At 36.4% G+C, this 25423-nt stretch overlaps 1 protein-coding gene across 1 annotated transcript; it reads left to right on the plus strand.

The window, feature by feature from the left end:
• The first annotated feature begins 1966 nt into the window (after nt 1–1966).
• LOC123527584 (uncharacterized) lies at nt 1967–24432 on the plus strand. Its single transcript, XM_053523513.1, has 10 exons — nt 1967–2157; nt 6352–6486; nt 11535–12756; nt 13016–13060; nt 14706–15013; nt 15502–15678; nt 16435–16654; nt 17172–17285; nt 17946–18055; nt 18658–24432. Exons 2-10 carry the CDS (start codon nt 6352–6354, stop codon nt 18793–18795), a joined length of 2469 nt encoding a protein of 822 aa, XP_053379488.1. The 5' UTR covers nt 1967–2157; the 3' UTR covers nt 18796–24432.
• Nucleotides 24433–25423: the final 991 nt, after the last annotated feature.

The raw sequence follows: 25423 nt of genomic DNA on the forward strand, positions 1-25423 counted from the left end.
AAGAACTACATGTAATCGTAACTGTTACCAGCAATTACCTTATAAATGTAGTTGTAGTTGGCATTACAGTTCATAATACATGTAGCAAGTACATGCAAATTGCTAGACTTCAGGTCTTAACCGTTATCAGTTTTCTCAAACAGTAAAACAAAGTCAGCAATTCATGAGCACAAGCTGTTTGTTAAATACTAAAGAAAAAATAAGTTTATTATTTTAATTCATCAACCCTGAGAAAAAAACAATAAAAGCTTCCGATTATGGCGTAAAATTGCTGTTATTTATTAGTCAAAGTTGCAATTGTTTTTTTCCCATGGATTAAACAATTATAAATACTTCTGTTTCCTGTGACTTACCATATATTTAAAACGAGAAAAATATGAAAACAACTTTTTGAAATCATCTCCCATCTTTAAGATAAAATATAGTCTCCTAGCTCTTTGTGAATACCATTGTCAGTTTTTGCACGGGTAGTCTACAGGTCCAGTAACCGGATCTCTAGACTCGGGGTCTAGAGGTCAAGTTATCGGACCCCTAGCCTCTTCGTGAATCTAGTGTCGAAAGTCACAAAATTAATGTAATATTCTATTTTAGCTATTCTGATCACTCGTCGTCCGTCGTCGGTAAATTTTTACTTTAAACGACATTTCCTCATAAACCGCTAGGCCAATTTCATCCAAACTTCACAGGAATGTTCCTTGGGTGAAGCTCTACAAAAATTATTCAAAGAATTGAATTCCATGCAGAACTCTGGTTGCCATGGCAACCGAAAGGAAAAACTTTAAAAATCTTCTTCTCAAAAACCCAAAGCCCTAGAGCTTAGATATTTGGTGTGAAGCATTGCCTAGTGGACCTCTACAAAATTTGTTCAAATCATGACCCCGATTTTACATAGGAAAATCTTCAAAAAAATTCTAAAAATAAACCAGAAGGTCTAGAGCTTAGATATTTCACATGTAGCATTGCCTAGTGGACCCCTACAAAATTTGTTCAAATCATGACCCCTGGGGTCACTTGATTTTACATAGGAAAGTCTTCAAAAAATTTCTAAAAATAAACCAGAAGGCCAGGATCTTAGATATTTGACATGTAGCATTGCCTAGTAGACTTCTACAAAATTTGTTCAAATCATGACCCTCGGGGTCAAATTGACCCTGCCCCAGGGGTTACTTGATTGTACATAGAAAAATCTTCAAAATTTTCTAAAATAAACCAGAAGGCCTAGAGCTTAGATATTTCACATGTAGCATTGCCTAGTAGACCTCTACAAAATTTGTTCAAATCTTGACACCCTCCCCCCGCCTCCTGGGTCAAATTGACCTAGCCCCAGGAGTTACTTGATTGTACATAGGGAAATCTTCATAAATTTGCTAGAAATAAACCAAAGGGCCTATATCTTAGAAATTTGATATGTAACATTGCCTAGTAGACTTCTACAAACTTTGTTCAAATCATGACCCCCAGGGTAAAATTGGCCCTGCCCCAGGGGTTACATGATTGTACATCGGAAAATCTTCCAAAAAATCATCAGTTTGACATTTGAGACATGTAGCTCATATTACTCAGGTGAGCGATCCAGGGTCATCATGACCCTCTTGTATCATATGTTAGCTTTTCCTGCTGAAACATCACACTTTCTACTTTCTTTCACTATTTTAAACAAGTTTATAAACAACTTTTCTGCTTGATAAAAAATTATGAGGCAGTTGTTTGTGACATGGGCTTTTCTAAAAAGCATCTCTAGTTTTTCTAGGATTTGGTGTCTTCAATCTTTCTAGTGGTAGTACACAGGGGGATTGTGCTATAGTGTTGACACCTTTCTCAATTTGTTTCAGGTTCTTCTGTAGAAGTTTTCCATATAACAGCAGGCCATTCTCAGCTTCTCACCAAGATGAACTTCTCCAGGATTTGGTGTCTTCAATCTTTGTAGTGGTAGTACACAGGGGGATTGTGCTATAGTGTTGACATCATTCTTATTTTGTTTCAGGTTCTTCTGTAGAAGTTCTTCCATATAACAGCAGGCCATTCTCAGCTTGTCACCAAGATGTTCTCCAAATTAAAGTCATGAAAAGCCATTCTTTGATATGAATAAGCCCAGAATTGGCCTCAGCAGATAGTTGTTACTAAGCAGTACCAAGACGGTTCAGACTGAAAATCAAGGTAAATTGAATGTATGAAAAGGTTAACAAAAGGCAAGTTTTCAATATCATTTCGATGAAAATCATAATGCTTTTGCAGTAACCTCCCTCTGTGGGCATATTAATCTGTTCTATATTGTTGCTGATACTATTTAGAAGTGGGATGGTTACTCGGTTAATCAGATCCAATTTGATTACTGATTTAAATCAATTTCAATTTTGCAAAACCACTAATCGCTCTCAAACAATTAACATCACAAATCGTACTTTATACATTTCTTGGACCAGCCCATTACCGGTTGTGATACATGTAAATTCAAAATGAAATACACCAAAATATGACCTATTAATTATGTCTCCCCCAGGAGACATATTGTTTTTGCCCTGTCCGTCCGTACGTCACACTTCATTTCCGAGCAATAACTGGAGAACCATTTGACCTAGAACCTTCAAACTTCATAGGGTTGTAGGGCTGCTGGAGTAGACGACCCCTATTGTTTTTGGGGTCACTCCGTCAAAGGTCAAGGTCACAGGGGCCTGAACATTGAAAACATTTCCGATCAATAACTAGAGAACCACTTGACCCAGAATGTTGAAACTTCATAGGATGATTGATCATGAAGAGTAGATGACCCCTATTGATTTTGGGGTCACTCTGTCAAAGGTCAAGGTCACAGGGGCCTGAACATTGAAAACCATTTCCGATCAATAACTAGAGAACCACTTGACCCAGAATGTTGAAAATTCATAGGATGGTTGATCATGAAGAGTAGATGACCCATATTGATTTTTGGGTCATTCCGTCAAAGTCAAGGTCACAGGGGCCTGAACATTGAAAACCATTTCCGATCAATAACTAGAGAACCACTTGACCCAGAATGTTGAAACTTCATAGGATGATTGGTCATGAAGAGTAGATGACCCCCATTGATTTTGGGGTCACTCCGTCAAAGGTCAAGGTCACAGGGGCCTGAACATTGAAAACCATTTCCGATCAATAACTAGAGAACCACTTGACCCAGAATGTTGAAACTTCATAGGATGATTGGTTATGAAGAGTAGATGACCCCTATTGATTTTGGGGTCACTCCGTCAAAGGTCAAGGTCACAGGGGCCTGAACATTGAAAACCATTTCCGATCATATAAAGAGTAGATGACCCCTTTTGATTTTGGGGTCACTCCATCAAAGGTCAAGGTCACAGGGGCCTGAACATGGAAAACCATTTCCGATCAATAACTAGAGAAGCACTTGACCCAGAATGTTGAAACTTCATAGGGTGATTGTACATGCAAAGTAGATGACCCCTATCGATTTTGGGGTCACTCCATTAAAGGCCAAGGTCACAGGGGCCTGAACATTGAAAACCATTTCCGGTCAGTAACTTGAGAACCACTTGACCCAGAATGTTGAAACTTAATAGGATTATTGGTCATGCAGAGTAGATGACCCCTAACAATTTTGGGGTCACTCTGTGAAAGGTCAAGGTCACAGGGGCCCGAACATTGAAAACCATTTCCGGTCAGTAACTTGAGAACCACTTGACCCAGAATGATGAAACTTCATAGGATGATTGGTCATGCAGAGTAGATGACCCCTAACGATTTCAGGGTCACTCTGTTAAAGGTCAAGGCCACAGGGGTCTGAACATGGAAAACCATTTCCAATCAATAACTTGAGAACCTCTCGACCCAGAATGTTGGAACTTCATAGGATGATTGTTCATGCAGAGTAAATGACCCCTATTGTTTTTGGGGTCACTCCGTTAAAGGTCAAGGTCACAGGGGCCTGAACATTGATAACCAGTTCCGATCAATAACTTGAGAACCACTTGACCCAGAATGTCGAAACTTCATAGGATGATTGAACATGCAGAGTAGATGACCCCTATTGATTTTGGGGTCAGTCTATTAAAGGTCAAGACCACAGGGGCCTGTTCATGTAAAATCATTTTTTGGAAATAACTTGAAAACAACTTGACCTACAATGTTGAAACTTAATAGGATGATTGGACATGCAGAGTAGATGACCCCTATTTATTTTGAGGTCACTTGATCAAAGGTCACGGTCACAGGAGCCTGAACAGTGACTTGAGAACCACTAGGCCAAGAGTGTTGAAATTTAGCGGGATGACTGGACATGCCAAGTAGATGATCCCTATTACAGCCAACCATCAGTGTCTCTTTGACTTTCGCTCCTGACCCCTATTGACGTCTTGCCAATAGGACTTTGCATTGGGGGAGACATGCGCTTTTTTACAAAAGCATTTTCTAGTTATCACACTGCATGCAAACGAGTCCGTAAGTTCCTATATAGAAGTCAGCTTCTGGAAGTACCTTAATATGGACGTCAAGATAGAAAACAGCATTTTCAGTATGGCGGTCAGTTAACTGGTTTGATTCGATTTTATACAAATGATTAGCAGCTTTCAGAATTTTGAAATTGTTCCAGTCCTAATATTGTTGGTACCAGTCATGAAAGTAAATCCAGTGCACAGTGTCATGTATAAGTAAAATGTCCTTCCATTTCACGTGTAAAAGAACCCATTTAACATAGTACACATGTGCGTAATGTAAAAAATTCCAGGAATGTTTGTTGCCGAAACATTGTCGAAATACAGTCGAAACTCGGTATCTCGAATTTCAAGGGACCATGCTTTTTATTTCGAGATAACCGAAATTCGAGTTATTAGGAGGGACGCATATGACATTGATACACATATCAGTCCCACTATCCAAAGCGTGAATCTTTCTTGAAATACTAGTTTCCTGTAATTATCTTTTAAGTTCCTTATAACATCTTGATCCATAGGTTGCGTGACGCTGGTTGAATTCAGAGGAAGAAACACTAGCTTTACTGATTTCAGTCCATTTATCTTTGGATACGCAGGACAGTTGTCCACAGCTAACAAGATTGATCTCTGGTTTCGACACAATACGAAAAGATTTAATAAAAAATAAAAAACTTCTTCCTTGATTGTTGTATACTCCGTGCTGTTGGCACTTAACGCATACACGATTCCGTACAGTTTGTGTTTATCAAAGTTTTAAGTTTTTCGAAGGTCCCAACTGTTCAAACTGATAAATTCATTATTTTAAATCAAAAGCAATTTTCAGAACATCTCAAAAACAAATGACCGCTGAGTAAAGAAATCTAATGTTTACAGCAAACAATTACCATTATGGCACGTGCAAACATTAGTATGACATCATCTTATTTTGATAATCACTGCACCTTTGATATGTCTGCATCACGGGTTACTGGTTAGGTAACAGACATAGACATGTGTTAAAAACCAACCACATTCACAATGACATGTGTGAAATTTTATCGCATATTTTTCTCACTTCGACTTAACCGAGTTTACAATGCGCTTGAATTTTACTAACGGGACTAAAAATCCGTTTCGACACATCCGGAGTCTACCGTGTTTCGACTGTATTGACCTTTTGATTGTTGGAATTCCGCTTTAATTATATGGCACACAATGTGTCAAAATGCACCATTTTACCATTTTTATGCCCCCGGCATCTACTGATGCGGGAGGCGTATAGTGAATGTCCTGTCCGTCAATTTGTTCGTCCGTCCGTACAAGGTTAACCAAATGGGACCGTTTCGTCTAGCATCAATGCCCCTTATTAGAATGACTTGATACTAATGCAGATGTAACCTGTGACCATTCCTCATCTTCAAACATCACCTGACCTCAGTTTGACCTTGACCTCGTTTTGGACTTAGGTTGCTTTGTATGGGCCATCTCTTGGTTAACCAAATGGGACAGTTTCATCTAGCATCAATACCCCTTACTAGAATGACTTGATACTAATGCAGATGTAACCTGTGACCATTCCTCATCTTCAGACATCACCTGATCTCAGTTTGACCTTGACCTTGAACTTGACCTCGTTTTGGACTTGGGTTGCTTTGTATCGACAAGAATGCCACCGGGGGCATCAAGCGTTTATTGAATGCAGCTCCTTGTTTGATCTAAGTCTCCAGAATTTCCTGGAGGAGGCCCCGACCCCCTCCAGCAGGTGGGGAAAATCCCTTCCTCCACTAGGCACTTTGTGCCTTGTTATGGGTATCATTTTTTAAGCTTTAGAGCTCTTGCTTCGCCTATGCAAATGATTTTGACCCGCAAAATGACTGTCAGTAATACAAAATGTAACCATTGATAAAATTTAAACCAGTAAAAAACATTGATTCTGCGGTTTCAGATGGAGAAAAGGCATAAAGAATTGTTGATACTGCAGCGTGCAAACTTGGTAGAGGACCTGAATATGAGGAGTGGGCTCTTCACACAGCTTCTGTGCAGAAAAATAATAGATCAAAGGATGGTCAGAAAGATCAAGGTAAAGTTCAGCATTTAGAACAAGTCATAGCCTTATATGCTCTGTGTACTCAAAGAAATAAAGGACACCATCAGGTTTGTTTGTTTTTAAAGAAGATGGATAGGGGTTTGTTACTTTTCTTATGTCTCCAACCGCACAGGGGTGGGGGAGACAAATTGATTTACTCCTGTCTGTGTATGTCTGTCTGTGTGTCTGTCACAAAATTTCTTGTCCATACTCTAACTCAAACATTTCTCATCCGATGTTCACCAAACTTGAGCAAAATTTGTTTGCCAGTAAGTCCTCAGCCAAATTTGATAAATAGCCAAATCAGCCAAGGCACTTCGGAATTATGGCCCTTGAAACTTGTTTTTGGTAATCAAGCTCTGAAAGTCTGATAAGGCAGTTGAGGTCTTGGTGCATGGTTGACTCATATGCTACTAGGACTGGGAAGATTACACAGTTTATCGGATCCGATTCTATTATTAGTTGAAACAGGTTTCAATTTTACAAAACCTTTAATCGCTCTCAAACAATAAACATCACGAGTCATCCTTTATCTTTTTACATTTCTTTGACCAGCACATAAATCCACAGTATATTTCCGCTAAAACACATCAACTGAACATTATCAATAATTCTCGGATTTGCATGTCATGATATATTTAAAATAAAATACACCAAAATATGACTTATTAATTGTCACACTGCTTGCAAACGATAAAGTTGGTAAGTTTCTAATGAATTCAGCTGCTGGGAGTACCTTGATACAGTCGTCAGGAAAGAAAACATCATTTTTGGCTTGACTTTTCGAAGAAAAAATGGAGCAGCTATTGCACTTGCCCCGGTGTCGGCATCGCCGTCGCCGTTGGTTAAAGTTTTTGATAAAGTCAAATATCTCTGTTACTATCAAAGCTATTAACTTGAAACTTAAAATACTTATTCACTATCAAAGTCTACACCAGGAGAAAGAATCCCCATACTCTGATTGAATTTCGACAGAATTATGCCCCTTTTTAATTTAGAATGTTTTGTTAAATTTTTTGATAAAGTCAAATATCTCTGTTACTATCAGAGCTATTGACTTGAAACTTAAAATAGTTATTTACTATCAAAGTCTACACCAGGAGAAACAATCCACATAACACTGATTTAAATTTTTTAAGAATTATGCCCCTTTTTAACTTAGATTTTTTGGTTAAAATTTTTAATAAAGTCAAATATCTCTGTTACTATCACAGCTATTGACTTGAAACTAAAGAATACTAATTTACTATCAAAGTCTACACCAGGAGAAACAATCCCCATAACTCTGGTTTGAATTTTGACAGAATTATGCCCCTTTTGAAAATTTTTGATAGTCCAATATCTCTGTTACTATTAAAGTTTTTGACTTGAAACTTAAAACAGTTATTTACTATCAAAGTCTACACCAGGAGAAACAATCCCCATTACTCTGATTTGAATTTTGACAGAAGTATCCCCCTTTTTATGCCCCCCTTCGAAGAAGGAGGGGTATATTGTTTTGCAGATGTCGGTCGGTCGGTAGGTCTGTCGGTGGGTCGGTCGGTCGGTCGGAATGTAGACCAATCCGTTTCCGGATGATAACTCAAGAACGCTTGGGCCTAGGATCATGAAAGTTGATAGGGAGGTTGGTCATCACCAGCAGATGACCCCTATTGATTTTGAGGTCAGTATATCAAAGGTCAAGGTCACAGTGACCCTGAATAGTAAAACGGTTTCCGGATGATAACTAAAGAACACTTGGGCCTAGGTTCATGAAAGTTGAAAGGGAGGTTGTTAGTGGCCAGCAGATGACCCCTATTGATTTTGAGGTCAGTATGTTAAAGGTCAAGGTCACAGTGACCCTGAACAGTAAAACCGTTTCCGGATGATAACTGAAGAACGCTTAGGCCTAGGGTCACGAAGGTTAATAGGGAGGTTGGTCATGACCAGCAGATGACCCCTATTGATTTTGAGGTCAGTATGTCAAAGGTCAAGGTCACAGTGACCAGGAACAGTAAAATGGTTTCCAGGCAATAACTCAAGAACGCTTGGGCCTAATATCAGGAAAATTGATAGTTAGGTTGGCCATGACCAGCAGATGACCCCTATTGATTGTGATGTCATTAGGTCAAAGGTCAAGGTCACCTTGCCAAGGAACAGTTAAACAGTTTCTGATCTTCTTGTCCAAAATCATAGGGCCTAGGGCTTTGGTATTTGGTATGTAGCATAATCTAGTGGTCCTCTACCAAGATTGTTCAGATTATTACCCTGGGGTCAAATATGGCCCCACCCTGGGGGTCACATGGTTTATATAGACTTATATAGGAAAAAACTTAGAAAAACCTCTTGTCCAAAACCACAGGGCCTAGGGCTTTGATATTTTGTATATGACATCATCTAGTGGTCCTCTACTAAGATTGTTCAAATTATTTCGCTAGGGTCAAATATGGCTCCGCCCTGGGGGTCACATGATTTACATAGACTTATATAGGGAAGAACTTTGAAAATCTTCTTGTCCAAACCACAAAGACTATGGCTTTGATATTTTGTTTTGTAGCATCATTTAGTGGTTCTCTACCAAGTTTGTTCAAATTATCCCTCTAGGGTCAAATATAGCCCCGCCCCAGGGGTCATATGGTTCATATAGACTTATATAGGGAAAAACATAGAATCTTCATGTCCATAACTTACATCATTCAAATTTGGACCACATGTATAGTTTTGAGTGGCAAGATGAGCCTTGACACGAGTTGACCTTGATCTTGACCTAGTGACCTACTTTCACATTTCTGTAGCTACAGCCTTCAAATTTGGACCACATGCATAGGTTTGTGTACCGAAAAAAACTTTGACATTGTTATTGACCTAGTGACCTACTTTCACATTTTTGAAGGTACAGGCTTCAAATTTGGACCACATGCATAGTTTTGTGTTCCAAAATAAAATTTGACCTTGATTTTGACCTAGTGACCTACTTTCACATTTCTCAAGCTACAGCCTTCAAATTTTCACCACATGCATAGTTTTGTGTACAGAAATGAACTTTGATCTTGAGATTGACCTAGTGACCTACTTTCACATTTCTGAAGGTACAGGCTTCAAATTTGGACCACTTGCATAGTTTTGTGTTCCGAAATCAAATTTGACCTTGATTTTGACCTAGTGACCTACTTTCACATTTCTCGAGCTACAGCCTTCAAATTTTCACCACATGCATAGTTTTGTGTACCGAAATGAACTTTGATCTTGAGATTGACCTAGTGACCTACTTTCACATTTCTCAAGCCTAAGCTTTCAAATTTTGACCACATACTCGTTGTTTTGTACAGAAATGAAATTTGACCTTGATTTTGACCTTGAACAAGTCTTGAAATTTGGAACATTCAAAAATGGCTCAGTGGATGGCGCCAAGGTCACTCTGTAATCTCTTGTTAGGTTAATAGGTAAAGGGTCAAGGTCAGATTAAACCAGAATGGTAGAACTCTTGTTTATAGTGAGCATATAATTTCTGTTCCTTGTGCAATTACTGAATGCATCAAGGGGGGCATTTCGTGTTCGACGAGCTCTTGTTAACTTAGATTTTTTTTGGTTAAAATTTTTGATAAAGTCAAATATCTCTGTTACTATCAGAGCTATTGACTTGAAACTAAAGAATACTAATTTACCATCAAAGTCTACACCAGGAGAAACAATCCCCATAACTCTGATTTGAATTTTGACAGAATTATGCCCCTTTTTAACTTAGAATTTTTTGTTAAAATTTTTGATAGTCCAATATCTCTGTTTAGTGTTACTTTTAAAGTTTTTGACTTGAAACTTAAAACAGTTATTTACTATCAAAGTCTACACCAGGAGAAACAATCCCCATTACTCTGATTCGAATTTTGACAGAGTAATGTCCCTTTTTAACTTGGATTTTTTTTTACTGGCAAAGCTCTAATTCAGAGTTTGCACTGAGAAAAGTCGAGCGCGCTGTCTTACAGACAGCTCTTGTCAATATGAGGCCGATTAACTGGTTTGATTCGATTTCAAACAAATGAATAACTGGTTTCAAAATTTTTAAATTGTCCCAGCCCTGTATACTACTGTACAGATGATTAGGCAGTTGTGGGAGACATGCACTTTTCTCAAAAGCAGAGCTCTGTAGTTTTGGGGAAGAAATAAGTTTGGAATTTGGGCAAAGGGAAAATAAAGTCTCAATATACAGGTAATATCACTTTTAAAATGGGAAAACTGCACAGTTTGAAAGATTGTTTTTGAGTAAAAAACCCTTGGAAAAGGTCCATGCTAAGGAAGGGGGAAAATGCGTTATCATCAAGAAACTTTTCTGCTTGATAAAAAAATGACCTGGTCACGTTCATTTTCTCCTGTTTTGGATGGTTTTTATTCATGTATTGGTCAACATCCATACAGGATTTTGATATTACTTTTTCAATGTTTTTGTGACATATATACAAGACACTTTTCATGTGTTTCTTGTAAAATAGGGCTGTCATAATGACATTGATTGAAAACTTGTCTTTTGGAATCTAGGTCAAATTGGAAACTGGATAATCTGAGATTAAAAACTAGGTGGCTGGTTCCAAGAACAGAAAATATTTGTTACATATGTAATAATCAGTGGCAGTATTTTACTTGTTTTGGATGAAACTTGGTCAAAAGATCAGTCTTTACAATATCTGGGTCAAGTTTGAAACTCGGTATATGAGTTCATAAAACGGGTGGTACATTTATCTTATCATAGACAAAACTTATCACACTTGTTACCATGTTTTCCAGCTGATTTACTTACTCCCTGTCATAAAGTATTTCCAGAATATTAGTCTTATAAATGAAATCAATGGAAATTGCTTAACTGGGTCAGCTTGGCATAAAATGATATTAAAATCTGTGTCACTACATGTAGGTCCGATAACAGGAAAACATTACTAAAAACCGTTATTTCAAACATTAAAAAGTTTATACTTAACGCAGTAGTTGTCTCTATTTTACTTGTTGACATGACGTATTTTAAAGCTCAAACAGTCAATGTCAGGTAAATGGCCTGCTTGTTTATATTTTAGAATGGTAATACAGAAGATGAACAGGCCGAAGAATTGTTAGATTATTTGCCAAAATCTGATCAAGGAGCGAAGACTTTTGACCTTTTCTGCGAGGCCTTGATAGCAGATTCTCAAAGCAATGTTGTTAAGTCTTACCTCAAGCCTGAAAACAAGAAGGAGTCGGATGAAAACAAGACTGTACAGGAGGCCACGGAGAGTATAGGAGATACTTCATCTCAGGCTGGGGGACAGACATGTGTGCATGTAGCAGAGGGTGTAGAGTATAGGGACGGTGATCGTTCGGTCGCAAGTCCGAGCCATGTACCAAACATTGCTATCCGAGAAGAGTTTCAGAGTCAGATGTATAGGCGGAGTATTGAACCAAGAGATTTACATCATTCCCTGTCTTCCCCGAACTTGCCAAACAGTTCTGAACATGAAGCCAGATTTTTCTATCAAAATTCGTTAAGAAATCCAAATGCTGTATACACTGTTTTAAATGACCGGTGCATAAACAAAATGGAAAAAGAAAAACAGCTGTTCAACATGGGCTTGCCTGTTGCTTCTATTTCACAAATTATGAACGATTATCACATGCAAAACAATAATGATCCATTGTTAGTAAGAGATTCGGGAAGTAAAATACTTCCAAAATGTGCGTCTTCCAAAGATTTTTCCCAGAATGCATTTGCTCAACCACCACCTGTGTTCGGTTATTCTCCACATAAAGAGATTAATGTGTCTTCCATGAATTCTTCATTCGGACCCAGTCCTCAAAAATCATTTGCCTTTCATACGAGGGATCAAACTTATTCACCAGTATTACAAGAAAGCAACTTTCTAAGTGCTAAGAAAGGGTATGGTATAGGCACAATTAAGGAAAGAGAATTAGAAATAGAAAATATTTATAGTTCTAGTAAGCAAAACGAAAAGCTGTTTAATGAGAAAATCGGGTCATGCTATGAAGGATATGATGAAAGTATGCGTCATAAAGTTTCTGCACCACAAGTCAGTGAAATCCATTCCAGTCCATCCAGATTTTCTGATGCTCGTAATGTTATGGAGATGGACAGGTATATTGAAGTAAATAATAGCAGTGATGGTAGTCAGCATCGCAGCATGATCTCGTTTCCTCGTCATGTTACAATGCTGCCAGTTTCTCACCATCCAGACCTCCGCAGTGAAGAGTCATTCAGGGGAGACGATAGCAGATCACCAAGGCTAATGAGAAATGATAGTGTTGGTATGTACAGATTTATGATTAGGACTTGCAGTACCATTTTTGTAAATAATGAAAATTATTTTTTTTGATAAGTATATTTTTCCATATCACATACATGTTCAAGATAATGCACTACTTTTGTGTATATGCACAAATACTGTTCATTTAAGTGATAGTTATAATTCAAATAAATAGGAGTACTCTAAAGCAGTGAAATTACTAGACATTATGGCAGTACTAAAAACATGCACTTTGAAGAAAAAAATCCTTTATTTTCCAGATACAATGCAAAAACGACCATTAAGTGAAGAAGTCGAAACTGGAGGTAAATTTTTCAAACCAGTTCTAGTTCATTTTCTAGCCCGCCCGCTTAGCTCAGTAGGTTAGAGCGTTGGTCTATGGATCGCAAAATCACGAGTTCGATTCTCGGGCGGGCCACATGTTCTCCATGACTATTTGATAAACGACATTGTGTCTGAAAACATTAGTCCTCCACCTCTGATTCATGTGGGGAAGTTGGCAGTTACTTGCGGAGAACAGGTTTGTACTGGTACAGAATCCAGGAACACTGATTAGGTTAACTGCCCGCCGTTACATGACTGAAATACTGTGGAAAAACGGCATTAAACCCTAAAAACAAACAAACAACAAACAGTTCATTTTCTTAGAAGTAGTATTTAGAGAATATGCAAGTTACTAGCTTGTCTAATTGAAAAAATGTACTAGTTACATGTATTGTCACTTGATTGTCGGCATTGGGATTCGTGTCGATGTTGGTTAAGATTTTTAGTTCAAAAGTCCACTTTTTCTCAAAAACTATAATAAGAACTGTAGCTTTTAAACTTTAAATATCAATATTAGGTGAGTATGTATGATAAGAACCATAATTCATGCCTACCTAGCTGGGAAAGTATACATTTATCCGAGCACGCGCCGGGGACAGATATTCCTATCTTTCCCTAGCGGAAAACCTTGTCTAAAATAGCGTGCACTAAGGTGACGTCACATAGTACTGGTACCATTGTGACGTCATAAACTTTATAAATAATGTGAGGAAATACCAAAACCTATTTGTTTTCCACGATCTATTTTTAACATGATGGGCAAGAAAAATGATCTAACATGTCTGCCTGTGTAAGACAGTTGTTTTCCCTACCCTCGGGACAGCATGGATAAAAAACCTCTCTAACGCTCGGTTTTCCATTCCACACTGTCCCTCGGGTAGAGAAAACCCCGTCTTACACAGGCAGGCATGTAAGATCCTTATACTCTCACTTGCATTTTGTCAAGATTATGTCCCTTTTTGTACTCCGGAAAGGTTGAAATTTTTGTTTACATTCACTTTTCTTCTTGAATATAAGAGCAATAACTTAAAAACTTTGCAAACTTGTATATCATTAGTAAGTTAGTGTGTTGGCCAAGAATGATAACTCCAGATAATACTATACAGTTTATCAAAACTATGGTCTTTTATGTCCTTAGAAAACTGAAGTTTTAAAGTTAGGTTCACTTTGCCCAAATACTGTAACTTAATTTGAAACTTGATACATTTCTTTTTCACCAGTAGGGGAGTAAGAAGACCAAGAACGATTACTCTTTTCTTGTTTATTGCCTTACATCAGTCACTTACAGACGGGCATTTAACCCGCAGATGGTTCTCTTTTGTTGTTGTGACAAAAATGTGGATTCTTAGATAACATGTACAAGAGATTTTTCATGAAATTTGATGAATAGGGAGAAACAATGTGGAGAATTTGCCCATTATTTCATTTTGTCTATCCATTTGTCCATCTGTTCTGTAAGTCAGAAATGTGGATTTTGTCATACATATATACATTGTTAAAGTATAAGATTTTTTCATGAAACTTTAGACACAGATAAAAAGCAAGATGTAAAACATACAGACCATTTTTTTTTTTATTCCTTTATCCATTGTTGATTGAAAACTACATTTTGCTAATAATTTTCAGCCAAACGCTTTAGGGAAGATGTTGATACATGCAGTATACCAAATTTAGTAAAACCAGAGAAACTCCCTACATTACGAGTGCTAGAAGCCAGGGAGCAACAAACTATAAACATTCCAGTCATAGAAGAGCCAAGAAAACAGCATTCCATGCCAGCAGTTGTTGTAGAAACTGACAATCACCTTGAGAAAAGTCAGAGGTCGTCATTACTAGGGGCAATGGATGATCCAGAAATTGACCTTACTGATGGACCAATCAATGTGAATGTTGAGCTTAGTACAAGACAGTTCTACATGACTCACTATAAACAGGTGACTTTACTTAGCTGAAATATGAGTATTAAAAAATTTGCTCTGTTATCTTGAGGAAATTGTATGCTTGTATAAATTATCTCGAGATGTTACTAAATTCTGTTTATGAAAGAGTTGCTGTTTCAGAAATAAGAATACAGTTGAACTTGCCTTTGTGGCCACCTGTATTTAACAGTCAGTTAAATTCGCTAATTAAAAATCGTAAAAGCGGCCACTTGCAGCTGCCTTGTCTGGCTGCCAGGTAACGTTTGACTGTCGTATTAAACATGAGAACTAAAAACAAGATTTCTGGTCATATATGGCCGATATTTCATGACAGTATATGAAATGTAGTACATTTTACTTCTCAGGTTTTCTGGATGACATTTTGTGTTGTAATTTCATAGGCAAATAAGATCAGCAAATAAAAAAATTATATTGTAGATTTATAGTTGTCTTGTAGTGATATAATGTGGAATTCAGTGGTATTTTCTTATTTAATGTTGTAGGCATATGCAATGAGAAGAATTCCTCGGGGTAAGGCATTGATCATGAATGTGAATGAAGTTGTGGGTAAATCTGCTCGTAGAGGGACAGACATCGACCGAGACAATCTGCATAATCTGCTCTGCCAGATGCACTTTGATGTCACAGTTTACAATGATACTGATGGACTGACAGCCATGGTATGGTTTTTCTCAGATTTTGAATATGTTATAAGAAAACACTTTGATTTTCATTGAAAATGCAGTAGTTTTGCCAAAAATGCTTCAGTTTTGCTTATGAACCGATGCTGTCCTGATAATATTTGGTCATAATTACCATTCACACAAGCTATCTTAATTCATTTTTGATGTGCAAAGTATTCTTTGGATCTTTTTTACTACTCTCTTCAAATTACTGTAAAATCACATAGTAACATAGTTTCATGAACTTGAAATTTCATGGTTTTGGCGAAAATGGCTATTTCTAGGGGATAAGAACTTGTGAATTTCAAAATATTATCATTACATGTAAATGAATGGAAATTTTACTTGTTCATTTGGATTAAATTTCATGGATTGACTCAACGATTGAAATCCACAGAATTTAGTCCCCACCCCCCTCCCCCCCCCACCCCATGACAGTGATTTCACAGTATATGCATTTTGTTTTCAGATATTGAAATCCATGAATTGCTTATAGTAAAACAGTACTGATTAAAATTGCAAAAAGGAAGAGATAGGACAGTTTGGTCTATAAATTTTGGTGAGGAAAAAATAGGATACTACAACTGTTTAGGACATTATAATGACCATGATGTTAACCTGTCTAGAAAATCTGTGACTTTTTGTTAATCAAAGACTTCCATCAGGATTAAGTACCTAAATGAAAAACCTGTAAAATAAGAACATTCATTGATTCCGTATCCTTAGTTAATACGTCTGGTATAAATTTAATAGGAAATGGTTCAGAAACTACAAGATTTCTCACAACACACAGGCCATGCAAGCGGTGACTGTGCTGTAGTGTGTATACTCAGTCACGGAGAGGAGGGATATATCTTTGGTGCCGACGGCAAGAAGTTTGAGCTGGATGCAGTCTTCTCATTGTTTGACAACACATGTTGTCCACATCTTAGAGGGAAACCTAAACTGTTCATTATACAAGCTTGCAGAGGAGGTAGAGTATTTATGAAATTAAGACAAAAGCCAGTTGCATATTTTATCTGTCTTGGAGACTTTTTGGCAGGCATGAGTAAAAAAAAGAAAATGATTGCTAAAAAACCCAAAGTGATTCAATGAGTTCTAGGCAGTTTATATATCTGAAAACAAATTAAATCTGTAGAAATGTAGAAAATCTAGTCACATACCAGTAGTACAGTTTTGATATAGAATTGAAAATGATTTGCTAAATATTTTATTTGCATAATTGTAATAAAATAATGACTTACAATTTAAGATATTTTATACCTGTTTCTATCTGTTCAAAAATAATGATCTAGTGTTGGATGTATAGAGCATGCCTCTTTGATGGATTGTATTTTAATACATAAAGACCTTCATATTTTCAAAACTTGATCTTATTCCCGAACTTTTTAGCTTAGTATATTTTGGTACAAAAGAACCTAGAGAGCAAACTTTATGGATCAAGTTGTGTTTACCTTATCAAAGTTTAAATGTTTTTTGTCATGATTTAGGTGCACTTGATAGAGGTGTACAGTATTACCCAGATGAGCATGACGGGTCAGACGCTAGAGTTAGACAGGTTCCCTCAATGTCAGACATGCTAATTTGTTACCCGACGCAGAATGGTAAGTTCATTTGCAATTCATTACCCAGTTACAAGTAAATTATTTAGGCCAGCTAAGTGTTGAAATGTCGTGTTCTGAAAAATTAGGTGTTAAATACCCAGTCCATTATTTAGATGCACTAGATGGAGGTGTTTGTTTACAGAGCCCAGTATGTGAAGGCACTAGATCATTGCTTTCAGAAAATCTGTCCAGTATCTATAATTTGAGGTGTGCATTTACTCAGTTTGATTAAGGTATTCAGTAACCCAGTCAATTATTCAGATACACTTTATTTAGGTGTTCAGTTTCCCAGTATATTATTCAGGTGCACTTGTGCGCAATGTTTTCCATTACCCAGTACAATATTCAGGTGCGCTATGTCAAGGTGTTCAGTTACCCAGTTGGTTATTTCGGTGTAATAGATGGAGGTGTCCAAAAGTTCAGTCCATTGTTGAAATTATTTAGGAGCACTTGATGGAAGAGTTCAGTCGCCCAGTAGGTTATTCAGTGTATTATTGTATTTTACTAATCATGGTGTTCATTTAGCCACTGTGTTACTCAGGTGCATTAGGTCAAGATGTCAGGTTATCGCAGTTTGTTCAGCTAGTGACTGTTCTTGTAGATATCATGTTTACATTGAGTTATTTTTAAGTTTTTATTTGACATTATGTATATTTACAGGTTACTATGCTTGGCGGAATCGTGATCGAGGAAGTTGGTATGTGGAGGCCCTGGTACAAATCTTTATGAAGTATGCTAGATGTGAGGATGTATGTACCATGCTGAACAGGGTAAGATTACAGTAGCACCTTTTCACTTGGTGTCTCTAGTAATAGCTGAACTTTGTTGCTTTTGTATTAACATACGTTATTCTTTAGCTGTGAAGCTCATATTTTGCTTTTAAAAGTGCAGCTTTTATTTTCATGCAATACATTATAAGGCTTGGTGTGAAGTAAACGATTTCATATGCTGAACAATTTACCAGCCAGTTGTTCAAAATTTACTGTAGATGTGGAATAAGAAACCAGTCAGTTGTTCAAAATTTACTGTAGATATTGAGTAAGAAACCAGTCAGTTGTTCAAAATTTACTGTAGCTATTGAATAAGAAACCAGTCAGTTGTTCAAAATTTACTGTAGCTATTGAATAAGAAGGTAAATTTCTAGGACTGTTTTGAATGTAGGTAAATCTTCTTGTTTCAGAGCTTCTTGTTTCAATTTTCCGGTCAGTTGTTCAAAATTTTCTGTAGGTATGAAGGAAAAAAGTAAATTTCTAAGGGTGTTTTCGTTGTAGTTAAATCTTCTTGTTTCAAAGAACAATTTTCCAGTCAGTTGTTCAAAATGTACTGTAGGTATGAAAGAAAGGAATAATTTCTAGATTTATATTTATTTCAGGTAAATCTTCTTGTTTCAAAGAAAGTATCTCACTGTCCAAACATAGACATGGACCAGATGAGCCAGATGTCGGAATACAAGAGTACCTTGAGAATGCCTCACCTGTATTTCTTCCCTGGAATTGGAGGCTGCAGCTGAGAATTACTGCCAGAAATATCTTTTAACTTTGTTAATGGTTTTTGGTTAGAATCTGGATTTGATCTGTATATGCATTTAGAGAACATTACAATAAAGGGATATGTCGTTAGAAATACTTTTTTCTTTTCTTTTTTTTTTTTTTGCTTTTGGCAAAACGTAGGAACTACTGTCATATGTATTTGTAAAATAAATCCAAAAAAGGTATCTAGTGTATTATAGGCTGTTTATTTATGAAAACACACACATGTGGTCACATGCATGTAGTCTGTAATATATATAAAAAAAAATGTCAAAAGTTATGAATTACAAAGTAAATTTGTGCATGTAATGTAATGGGCATTTTACTGTAATTTGAATTGTCATAAACATCAATTTAGATAAATATTTTATGATTTTTAACATGCCATAAACTTAATCATATATGTTCAGAATTTCTGATTTTCTGTAGATTTCCCTTTAAGGCAATGTTTTTATTGCCTCTTTTTTTGTGTGCTAAACTACCATATATTTCTAAGATTTTATGTATCATAAAGAAAGCTGTGGCCTAGTGCAGCTGCTTAATATTTTTTAGGACAGTTTCAGGCATGTAAGATGCTCCAATTCTAGAAACTTACCAGGGTCAATTACGTGCAAGATGTGAAGTGCCAATAAGGACTTTTATGCAAATTTTAGTTGAAGGGGGTGTGGGGAGGGTTCAAGCAGACAACCGTTAGCTTGCTAGCCTGGTTTCTTACTACACTAATCTTCTGCTGGCTTTTTGGCATTTTTGTTCTGCTGGCTGTATTTGAAAAATACATGTATTTGTAAGTTTCTCACAATAGATTGTCATAAAATGTTTACTACTTTAGTATTGTTATATTGTATACAAGTTTGAAATTGAGAATGTTTAACTTATATAATCCCTCCGTTGTTTTATACATTCCGTCCCAAAAATATGTGTTCAGTTTTGTTAAATCTCAAAAAAAAAATATGTCTTGGTATATTAATACTGTAATTTTTATATTGAATTTTTACTTGCACTATTTGTAATGTACTGTTTTAATAGCATTTTATGAATTTTTGGGGATTACATGTATTTTTTGTATATGTACAGATTTTACGAAAGTTTACCGTATGAGCCGTGCCATGTGAAAATCAACATAGTGGCTTTGCGACCAGCATGGATCCAGACCAGCCTGCGCATCCGCGCAGTCTGGTCAGGATCCATGCTGTTCGCTTTCAAAGCCTACTGCAATTAGAGAAACTTGTTAGCGAACAGCACGGATCCTGACCAGACTGCGCAGATGCGCAGGCTGGTCTGGATCCATGCTGGTCGCAAAGCCACTATGTTGGTTTTCTCATGTCACAGCTCATTATAATTGTATATTTGTGAACTGGTATGTTTTTAGGTCAGGCCTGAATTTTTCAGGATTGGACCAGATTTCAACCTGTTGGCTGCCAGAAATTCCTTTCATAGGTTTATTGAAAAAGGACATTTCAGGCTCTAGAATGTAGATTTTTAGGCTTTTGAACATTGACTGATCCCATGCCGTACAGATGTTTATTTGGCGAGATAGTTGTTTATAAAAGGGATGCGGAAATGAATTCCTTTTGTTGGTCTTTTTTTAATGCCTACACTGTAGAAATTGTCTTCCGATTCTGGAAAAGAAATGAGGAGTTACATTACTCTCCACAAATGAATGGAATCTTTCTGATGGGTAGGATATATTTGTACACCATATTTTGTTCATTGGTTGTTGGTTATACAAGTTTCTGTACTGATTGTGTTTTGTAGAAGGAATAGATAAACAACATTTCCACATTTTGTTTCATGATTGAAGAGCTAGAGCCATAAGAACTTCTTTTTTTTTATCAAATCATACAGTTAAGAAATAGTAATGAAAGTTAAGCAGTGTTATCTATTCATTGACCCTTTGAAATTCTTAAGGTGTCAAGAATGATAAAAAAAATTCTGTGTCTTCATATATAGAATAGAAGCCATGAAGTGACACCTTTTAGATGAAGAAATGAAAAGGAGAGAGCATAGTAACCAAATACAGTTCTATAACACAGTGCTCTTTAGGCCAGGCTTCGTTAATTTCTTCAGGTGTTACACCCTTCATGATTAACTACAATATATTTAGAAAAATTTGAAAATGTTGGGTAAATGATTTACAGGAAGTTTATGCAATTTATGAAGTTCATCGCTAATTGTAAATTGTTGTTATGGAACTTTATTTACTAAGAACTTTAATTCACGTGGAAAGAAGGGATCCTAAATGTGGAGATGTTAGGTATTTTGAGGTGTACCTAACATGAGGTTGTTGCTTATTGTTCATTGTAGAAGAGATAAGTTCTATTCAGAAGTGTTGTAAACAACAGGTCATATTTAATTAGTACATTTTAGAGAGATGTGTGCTCTTGAGAGGTGTCATTGAGACGTTTTGTAACGTTCATTGAAATTTTATGTGCAGCGGGATTGTTAACAAGAGGTTATTTTGTTTTGTTCACTGTAGAGAGATATGCACTCGGCGGGCGTTGTTAAGAAGAGGCTATTTTACATCATTCATTGAAATGCTTGAAAGCTTAAGAGTCATGTTGTCAATAAAACTAGAAAGATCAACATTTCTTGTAATAAGGATTTTTGATAAAGGGCTATAAGATAGTATATATGTCAGAGGTAATTGTAACAAGAAGGGGTTAATATTTACAGATGTATCATTAGAATGTGTTTGGTTCTGTTAAATTGTGAAGAGAAAAGTTAACTTGTATCATTATGAAAAAAGATTGTTCAGCGTTTGCCAAAGATGTTATCTTTGTTTACCTTTACCCTGCTGACGGCAAGTGATTCTGTCATTTCTGCAGGCTGATATTAAATTGCACTGTTCGCTACTCAGTCAGTAAATTTCCAGTGAACACCCCTTGGAATAATTAACGGTACTGTCCAAATTGAATGATAGACCAGTCAATTTTAAAAATTTAGCAGGGTAAAGGTTAATTGTGTTATATTTTCTGTTATGTTTGAATGGTACCAGTAGCTCCCTTGCTTGTTGCTCAGCATTAAAAGGGGAACGGGTTTCTCTTCTCTCATACCCTCATGGTGATGGATTTTATCCGGAATGACGTGTTGAGAGTGATTAATATTAGTGTAGAACTTGATTCACAATTAACATAAAATAAATTAGTGTAAACTAACATTCCTCACTAATGATCGGGTATTAAGATTGTTAAAATATTTTACATGTGCCTATGTCTAGAAAAAAAAAAATGCCATTGCTTATTGGGTCACACGTTTTTTTCTAGTTATATTGTTTAAGCATAAAAAACACTGTTTTTTTCTGATTACCCAACTGGTCTAGTTTTTATGCTGCCAACCCAGAATGTTTTAATCTGATTTGTTTTGTAACATTACGGGAGATCCATTTTGTTAATTTTTTATTACCGGTATATATTTTTTTTTGCTGTTGCAGGGACAATACTTTAGATCTTTTAGTGCCATGTTTGGGAACAAACATTTTTAGACCTTAGTATTAGATAGAAAATTTGTAAATGAGCCGTTCCATGAGAAAACCAACATAGTGGCTTTGCGACCAGCATGGATCCAGACCAGCCTGCGCATCCGCACAGTCTGGTCAGGATCCATGCTGTTCGCTAACAGTTTTGTCTAATTGCAATAGGCTTTGAAAGCGAACAGCATGGATCCTGACCAGACTGCGCGGATGCGCAGGCTGGTCTGGATCCATGCTGGTCGCAAACGCACTATGTTGGTTTTCTCATGGCGTGGCTCAAATGTAGAAATTATGGGTGGAGATATTTAATACACTGTTAAAATAACTTATTTCCCTTGTTAAAAATTTGTTCATTGTTGAAATAATTTAAGTTTTTGTGTGTTTGTGTAAATTGTTTAAACTAATCTTGAAAATAATTCTTCAAAAGGACTCGACTGACTGTAGAGAAATGTTCACAGTTGAGTAGATAGAATGTTTGCTACACTCGTTATTTCCCTTTGTAGAAAACAAGTCATTGTGTAAATTTTATAGTAGGGCTTCCTTAGATTAGAAGATATAGCTTTGATCTATGGATTATGGGGTCAGGAGTTTGATCATTGATGAGGCAAGTGTTCTGTATGATTTTTATAGAAGGCATCGTGTCTGAAATCGTTTGTCTTCCATCTACAATTCATTTGAAGATATTTTGGCAATTACTTTTGGAGAACAGGCCATTACTAGTACAAAATATAGGACCACTGGTTAGGATAAGTGCACACTGAAACATTGGAAAATGGTGCGAAAACCTAAAACCATCTACAGTAGAGCTGCCGGGTACACTTACTGGCTACAACTAACAAAATTATCTGTATTTTCAATAGAAAATGAGTATGCTTATTATATTTACATAATCTTGCAGAAGATTTTCCATTTTTGTAATTTGAGTAATTTTGACCAGGAATAAAATTAATATCTCATTTTAAAGATTTGAATTTCATATTTATGAGTTTCAGATATATGCAGGTTCAGCTTATCTTTAAAATTCTGTAACAATTGTTAACTTACATTTTAAGGCTATAGCATGCCTTTAAATATTTTGAATATAATAAGGTTCATCAATATTTAGTTTTACTGCCAGCCTTTCTGGAAGATGAAATTTGAATGTATCAGAATTAGACAAAATATTATATTTGACTGTAAAAGATACATCAAAATATCTCCAGTGTCTATAACACCTATTCATTAATTCAGTTACATATCTGTTTCATAGATTTTAAAATTAACATTATACTATTCAGGGTGGACTATCTTTCATGGATGTGACAACCTGCAAAGTTAAATCTAAACAGATAATTTTCATATAATTTTAGATATAAAGTATGGAAATAGTACACACTATTATTGTGTATTACAATTTTAAGTATGTGTTTAATACAGCAGCAATTTTTTTCTGTCACTTTGGGAAAAGGTCGAGTACCGGCTGAATTGGGAAGAATCGTGGCATAGGCCAGTATTTATTATAAGATTGCAAGCAAGCAATTATTAATATCTGCAAAGTTAAAATTTCTTTTGCATGTACAAGTTAGTTAAATACCAAACCACTAGACAATTTGACCAGTTTTCTTTGCCTTTTTGGTAATTTTTGCTTGGAAATTGGGAAAAAAATGTCATTTTTTGAATTGAAAAAAGGTCCTTTTAAGAAGGAAACAAGTGCTGTACAGTCCAATCATTTAATTTTTTGTGGGGTATGAAACTTCTTGATTTTGGCCAAAGTTGCTTTTTCATTGGAGTACATGTGGAATTTACATCTTGAACATAAAATGAATGGGAATTTTGCTTGTTTGGATTTTAACTTTGTGGGTGGAGTCAACCACGGAATCCATGAAAATTAATTCCTCTATGAATATTAATGATTTCAGTATTAACTAAGTACATGTAGTGTGTGACTCAAACTAAATATGCTGATGATGCAGTATGTAAATTCATGTACAGAATGGTTTGAAATTGTTAAGTAATACCAATATACCATGACTAACCTTTATCATAGATTTATTTTGCTGTGTAGTTTAACCACTGGTTGGCAGTTGAAATCCATGGAATAAAATTTGAAGTACAGATCTTTTGTGAAACATTCCGTACAAAGTACAAAATAAAATATATTTTGCAAATATGTTGGAGTATTTGAGTCTCTATTTTTCCCTGCCATTTTCTGGGATAACAGTCATTCTGTAGGTGTAGACTGAGAAGGTTTCCAATAGAAATACAGGAACCCATTTTCCCCAATAGCCATTATATATCCTTGGATGGTTGCCTCTAGTCTTCAGACAACTTGTTGATTTTGGGGCTATAAGATCAAAGTGACTTTGAGCCTAATGAATAATTTATCCACAATTTTTTTTTTTTTGGTCAAGTTTAAGAATGACACAACTACAGGTCATAAAGAGACTTTCCAGATTTTGATTATATGGTAAAAGCCTGGTTGCCACTCTGGGCATTATTTCATCCCAAGTTGCCGCTTAGGTAGAACCAGATGATGATTTTGAACCAGGTAGAGCAAGACGAAGGTTTTGAACCAGGTAGAGCCAGACAAAGGTAGAGCCAGATAAAGGTTTTGAACCAGGTAGAGCCAGACGAAGTTTTTGAACCAGCTAGAGCAAGACGAAGGTTTTGAACCAGGTAGAGCCAGACGAAGGTTTTGAACCAGGTAGAGCCAGATGAAGGTTTTGAACCTGGTAGAGCCAAACAAAGGTTTTTAACCAGGTAGAGCAAGACGAAGGTTTTGAACCAGGTAGAGCCAGACAAAGGTTTTGAACCAGGTAGAGCAAGACAAGGTTTTGAACCAGGTAGAGCCAGACGAAGGTTTTGAACCAGGTAGAGCCAGACGAAGGTTTTGAACCAGGTAGAGCAAGATGAAGGTTTTGAACCAGGTAGAGCCAAACAAAGGTTTTGAATCAGGTAGAGCAAGATGAAGGTTTTGAACCTGGTAGAGCCAAATGAAGGTTTTTAACCAACAGCTGTGATCTTAACCAATCCACCACAGAGGCCTCCCTTTCATCTTAAATCTTGTGAAATTCAAAAACCATTTCCGAACATTATCTACAAGGCAGCATTAAAGTTGTCATGATGCTTGGCCCATCCCTACTGACATGGGTTGATATGAC

The sequence above is a fragment of the Mercenaria mercenaria genome, chromosome 14, assembly GCF_021730395.1.
Source record: "Mercenaria mercenaria strain notata chromosome 14, MADL_Memer_1, whole genome shotgun sequence".
Lineage (NCBI taxonomy): Eukaryota > Metazoa > Mollusca > Bivalvia > Venerida > Veneridae > Mercenaria > Mercenaria mercenaria.

What these genes read in the sequence shown, in the direction of transcription:
- LOC123527584 (XM_053523513.1), top strand. Translation starts at nt 6,352, where the DNA reads ATGGAGAAAAGGCATAAAGAATTGTTGATACTGCAGCGTGCAAACTTG. An exon ending in TGAAGAAGTCGAAACTGGAG is followed by an intron (nt 13,061 to 14,705) that starts GTAAATTTTTCA and finishes AATAATTTTCAG; the next exon opens with CCAAACGCTTTAGGGAAGAT. An exon ending in CTGATGGACTGACAGCCATG is followed by an intron (nt 15,679 to 16,434) that starts GTATGGTTTTTC and finishes TAAATTTAATAG; the next exon opens with GAAATGGTTCAGAAACTACA.